A 6,544-nucleotide genomic window follows, 5' to 3' on the forward strand; every position below is an offset into this window, starting at 1 on the left:
AATTATGTATAATACTTTTTTCTCATCGGTTATGAGAAATGTATTTACTGCCAATTGGTACGTGCTTTGGGGTCATGGTGGAAAAATACTGTATCTTAGAACATGTGTGGACAAGGATGTGGAGAAAAAGGAACCCTTTTGTACTGTTGGTGTGAATGCAAATTGGTACAGCCACTGTGGAAAAGAGTATGAAGGTTCCTCAGAAAGTTAAAAATAGAGCTACCTGGGGTGCCTGGGTGCCTCAGTCAGTTGAGTGTGTGACTTTGGCTCAGGTCACGATCTCATGGTTTGTGGGTTTGAGTCCCATCTCAGACTGGGCTTTGCACTGACAACTCAGCCTGAAGCCTGCTTCCTATTCTTTGTATCTCTCTCCCTCTCCCCCTCCCCTGCTGGTACTCCGTGACTCAAAAATGATTAAACGTTAAAAAAAAAAAAAAAAAAAAAAAAAAAAAAGCTATCATACCATCCCATTATCACACTAGTGGGTATTTACCCAAACATTACAAAAACACTAATTCAGAGGGATACATGTACCCCTATGTCAGTAGCATTATTTACAATAGCCAAATCATGGCAGCAGCCCAGGTGTCCATTGGTAGATGAATGGGTAAAGAATATGTGGTATATATATACAATGGCATCTTATTCAGCCATAAAAGAATGAAATCTTGCCATTTACAACTACATGGATGGAGCTAGACAGTATAATGCTCAATGAAATAAGTCTGTCAGAGAAAGACAACCATATGATTTCACTCGTATGTGGAATTTAAGAAAGAAAGCAAACAAGCAAAGGGAAAAAAGAAAAGACAAACCAAGAAACGCTTTTTTTTAAAGCTTATTTATTTTAAGAGAGAATCCCAGGCACACTCCACACTGTCCGTGCAGAGCCCGATGCAGGGCTCAAACTCACAAACCATGAGATCATGACCTGAGCTGAAGCCAGGCACTTAACCCACCGAGCCACCCAGGCACCCCAAGAAACAGACTCTTAACTATAGAGAACAAACCGATGGCACCAGAGGGGAGGTGGGTGGGCCATGGTTCAAGAGGTGATGAAGACGAAGGAGCACACGTGTCCTGATGAGCCCTGGGCGATGTGTGGAAGTGCTGAGTCACTTTATTGTACCCCTGAAATTAACAGAACACTGTATGTTAACTATACTGGAATTTAAAAGGAAAGAAAAATACCCTTTCTTTGAGAGCTAACATAATTTTGTACAGTGTGAGTGTTTTTGTCATTGGGTGTTTGAAACCAGGCTACCCTGAGATTAATTTGTATTACAGATGAGCACTCTTTAGTAAAAAATCCTGTTCCTTTAGGTATTCCTAAAATTTTGGAGATCATGGAAAAGTTTTATGACTGTGCTCAGTACAAGTATTAATTTTATTGTTATATGTTGAGAACATTACATTCGTTTGCTAACTGTAATTAAGAGGATACCTCTGGCTCTTTATATTTTGTAGATGTTTCTCCTACACACGTGATCAAGAAATTACAACCAAAGGAGTATAGTAATACAGGAGAAGTATTTCAGGCAATGATGTTGGAAGGGCACAAAGGCCACGAAATCAAAGATTTTTGCTTCAGGGAAATCCAGAAAAATGTGTATGACTTTGAGTGGCAGTGGAGAGATGAAGAAATAAATTAGAGACATGCCTGTAACCCGTAAATGTAGCCTCACTGATAGAAGAGATCAATCTGGTACGAGGGATGCAGGAAACAAGCCTGTTGTAAATAGGCCTGGATTAAGCTTTCAGGATGAATGGCATGTGTTTCATACTGAAGGGAAAATCTATGAATGTAATCAAGTTGATAAGCATGTCAACACTGGTTCCTCAGTTTCACCACTTCAAGAAATTTCTCCTAGTGTCCAAACCAACATTTCTAATAAACATGGGAGTGATTTTATTCAGCCTTCGACACTAACACATGATGAGAAATCACATGGGGAAAAAACCTTACAAATGTCACGACTGTGGCAAAACCTTTAATCAGGGTTCACACCTCAGCATACATCAGATAATTCATACAGGAAAGAAACCATATAAATGTCATGTATGTGAAAAGCTCTTCAGTCAAAATTCACACCTTGCAAATCACCAGAGAATACACGCTGGACAGAAACCTTACAAATGTAACGGGTGTGGCAAAGCCTTTAGTGTACGTTCAAGCCTAACAAACCATCAGCTAATCCATACTGGAGAGAAACCTTACCAATGTAGTGAACGTGGCAAGGCTTTTTGCCAGAGTTCAAAACTGGTAAAACATCACAGAATTCATAGCAGAGAGAAACCACACAAATGTAATGAGTGTGGTAAAGCTTTTATCCAAAGTTCGAACCTGGTTGACCATCAGAAAAGTCATACTGGAGAGAAACCATATAAATGTACTGAATGTGGCAAGGCCTTCAGGATTCACCAGAGAATTCGTGCTGGAAAGAAACCTTTCAAATGCCATGTGTGGCAAAGCCTTTACTCAGGGCTCACACCTCACTAAACATCAGATAATCCATACTGGAGAGAAACCTTACCGATGTAATGAATGTGGCAAAGCCTTTACCAAGCGTTCACACCCTAGGCATCATGGGAGAAATGATACTGGAGAGAAGTCCTATCCACGCGTTGAATGTGGCAAAACCTTTCGGTAATGGTCTGACATCAGGATTCACCGAAGAATTCATGCTGGACAGAAACCTTTCAAATGTAATGAGTATGGAAAAGCCTTTACTCAAGGCTCACACCTCAGTACACATCAAATAATCCATAGCAGAGAGAAACTTTACAAGTGTAACGAGTGTGGCAAGGTCTCCAGTCAAAATTCACACCTTATAAATCCCTGGAGAATCCATACAGGCGAGAGACCTTACAAATGTAATGAGTGTGGCAAGGCTTTTATCACGGGTTCACACCTTAGACTTCATGAGAAAATTCATTCTGGAGAAAAAACATACAAATGTATTGAACGTGGCAAGGCTTTTAGACAATGGTCTGACCTCAGGATTCACCAAAGAATTCATCCTGGAGAGAAACCTTACAAATGCCATGAGCGTGGCAAAGCCTTTACTCGAGGCTCACCCGTCACCAGTCATCAGATAATCCATACTGGAGAGAGCCTTATAAATGTACCGAATGTGGCAAGGCTTTCAGGTATTGCCTTAAACTCCGGATTCACCAAATCATTCATATTTACAAATGCAACAAATGTGGCAATGTTTTAAATTAGTACTCTTCACTGGATATGAGTAAATATCCTGGAGAGAAACCACACAGATGTAATGTGTGTGACAAGGATTTTACCCAAAGATCAAAAGTTCGGGAACATACTAGAGCATATACCTTATAAATGCAATGAGTGTGGCAAAGCTCTTAGCTTGAGTTCCAAGTATTTTGCAACAGGAATCGATGTTGAAAGGAAACCATGTAAGTGTTTGTGGCAGAGCCATTATCCAGTCCTTGCAGAGAAATCACAGAAAACTAATGTGCGTGCTAAGGCTTTTGCCCCAAGGCCAAAACATCAGAGGATTTATATTGAAGAGGCACCTTACAAATGGAAATAATGTCATAAGGCTTTCATTAAATGCTCACACCTTTGGAGTAATGAGAGAATTTATGCAGGGAAACTATACCAAATATGCTGAATGTGGAAATACCTTTAAGAAACTGTGCGTCCTTAGGATTCACCAACAAATTGGTACTGGGAGATTCCTTGCAAATCCTTACAAATATGATAAGTATTTTGACCAGTTCACAGAACAGACCACACATTAGAGAATCCAGGAATAATTGGATCCGACTGGAATAACTAGGACTTTAGATCTCGGAGATTAACCTGAAATGTTTCACACTGCATGATAATTATGTCAAAAATTGTTAAAACTCCTATATCATGGGAACAAGGACATGTGTGGAAGTAGCTCATGATTTTCTGTGTATAAGATACTTACCTGAGTTTTCTTGAAAAGGCTATATTTAATGAGTTTGAGTTACATTTTATTTATGAGTTTCACCCTCAAGTTTGAAATCTGTTGATCTTAAGCCTTTCCTGATGGTCTCTGAGGAGCAGTCATAAGATGAAGGGGCCTACTTCATTGTGTGTGACCCATTCATATCCGTGTTCCCTGGAACAGCAAGGACACGGAGTTGTCAGATTTAATTTTGTGTGAATTTGCATGGGGTAGGGGCAGAGAATACTGCAAAATCACCCTTGAGGTTGTCATGCATGTTATGATCAGGGCACTCTTCTCTAGATGAGTTACAGGGACTGACCTTTTCATGCAATGATGGTGATAGCTTGTTTGCTAGGGACGGATTATGTGGTAGAAACAATGCAGGGGAAGATAGTAATAGCTGTGCGATACTATCAATGACAAACTGATGGATCATTAATGCCATTCCTTTTTTTTGGAAAATGAAGGGAGCAGTTATCTGAGAGGGCAGTTGAATCCAGAGAACCAGAACAGTATGTTCATGATTCATAGTTAACTCCTGCCATTACATTTTGCTACTATTTGCTGCAGGATGTATCACAAGTCTCACGTTTTCATTAATAAGGTTTAAATAATTTTTCCCCATAACCCTGAAGGAGTCATGTTCTTTTTCTTACAGTTTTATCCCAACTCTATAGAGTACTTTGTAACACATACTAACAACCTTTAGGCTCTCAAGGTTGAAGAAACCTATAATAATTTCCTTCCAGGATGGAATTAAAGGACAGACAGTTTGAGGATTATATACTTAAACTTTGCACTTGAGTTCTTCTCTCCATACTTTGCCGCAGGATATTTATGTAGTTACAATGAAATGCCACAGCAGTGCAAGTTCAAGATTCTGATCCCCAAAACCTGCCCCCCATTCATGAATATGCACCATATGATTCTACTTCATGTGTTTTGTGCCCAAATAAAACCCATGGTTTCCACCATGATGTAAACAAAATGAAAATAGGAACATAGTACACGTGAAAAATTCGGAAATAAAATAATTTCAGAAATAAGGCCAAAAATAATCGTTTTGAGCTTGGAGCACTAAAGAAATAATTTAGAATGAACAATATACAATGGGAACATTTATTTCATAGTTAAACTAGAAATTTCACATATTCATTGCCTAACACATTTTTTGTTAACTTCCACTTGTGGCCATCCACTGGAACAGATGGAACCCTAACCAAAGTTGGGTTTGGATATCGAGACTAGGGAGAGCACAGACTTCCAAGCTGGTCAAAAAAAAAAAAAAAAATGGCTTGAGGGAACAGGAAATGGTGAGTGGTTTGGTGTGTTTTGGGTGGTGACTGGGTGGAGCTGGGGGGAGGATGCCTTCTGTGGTTTGAACTTCCGGCTGATACCGAAGGAAGCACCAGGCTTTTCTCTCAGCTTGGGCAGGTGGGCAGAACAGATGTGGTGGTGAGGCTTAAAAGGTGTCAGTCATCAGCCACCAAAAAATGGATACTCTTTAGTAATACACTGAATATGTAGTCTTGAAACTCCTGATTTCTTGGTTGGGAAAGACAAACTTTTCTTCATGCTAATTTGTTACATTCCTTTTCCTTCTGTACACCTAGATTCCATTGTATGATGTGCTTGTTGATATGCTTATAGAATACTATTTAGATAAATTGCCTTAAGATATTTTTATGCTAGCTTAATGAAGATGTTTGGAAATGTTTATTAGATCATAAATGTTACTAAACAATTTTATTAGAACAATTTTCCAGAGGATTTTAAAATGTGAATTTCAAAGTATGGTCTTGAACAATTCATTCCATGGCTCATTTTCAACTGTAGTAAAACTTCTTTTTTTTATACAATTTTCCCTTGCCATTATCTTTTCTTTCCACACGTTGTGACCCAGATTATATGTTTCATTTACATTTTTTTCCCAGTTTACACCAAGGGATACATAAGTCAGTGGGTTGTTGGGAGACTCTTGTGACGTGAAAAATGCATATGAGATGGTGACAGGTACAAAGTAGGTGCTAAATCTGAAGAGTTCCTTCAGGTCTTGAGTGAAATAACTTGAAACATCTTAACTGTAGTAGTTGGCTGTGGTCTGGTGCTTGGAAATCAAGTGTGTGGAGGTTAACAAGCACACAGTGAAGTAAATGAAAAATAATGATGAATAAGATAGAAAGTCCCCGCGATTCCAACCCCAGTGTCTGACAAGGAGATGATCTGCATTGCCAGTTGCCTGGAGGCCATTCTGCCATTTCCCAGTGACTGATTCTTGTCTTCAGAGCCACAGGTCCCTGCACTGGAACGTGGGCTCATATTTCTTTTACTTTTTTTTTTTTCTAAGCAATCATACATGGATTGTTTTTAAGTAGGTTTCATGCCCAGCTCAGAGCCCAATGGACGGCTTCAACTCCTGACCCTGAAATCAAGACCTGAGCTGAGGTCAAAAGTCAGACACCTAACGAACTGAGCCACCCAGGCACCCCGGTATTGTACTTTTAATTTCAGGTTCAAGGTATAAATTGCTAGTATATAGAAATGCAGTGGATTTTTGCATGCTTCTGTGTTCTGGCACTTTGTAAATTTTCGTT

General features: G+C 39.4%; 1 protein-coding gene across 1 annotated transcript; it reads left to right on the plus strand.

Annotated features, from left to right (window-relative positions):
* The first annotated feature begins 1,040 nt into the window (after positions 1 to 1,040).
* On the plus strand, positions 1,041 to 3,226 carry LOC147573798 (uncharacterized). Its single transcript, XM_086688664.1, is given in 6 exon segments — positions 1,041 to 1,107; positions 1,468 to 1,648; positions 1,650 to 1,934; positions 1,936 to 2,460; positions 2,462 to 3,108; positions 3,111 to 3,226. Coding segments are annotated over 6 exon segments (1,821 nt in total).
* Positions 3,227 to 6,544: the final 3,318 nt, after the last annotated feature.

The sequence above is a fragment of the Puma concolor genome, chromosome E2 (genome assembly GCF_028749965.1).
Source record: "Puma concolor isolate L17-30 chromosome E2, mPumCon1.1.hap2, whole genome shotgun sequence".
Taxonomy (NCBI): domain Eukaryota; kingdom Metazoa; phylum Chordata; class Mammalia; order Carnivora; family Felidae; genus Puma; species Puma concolor.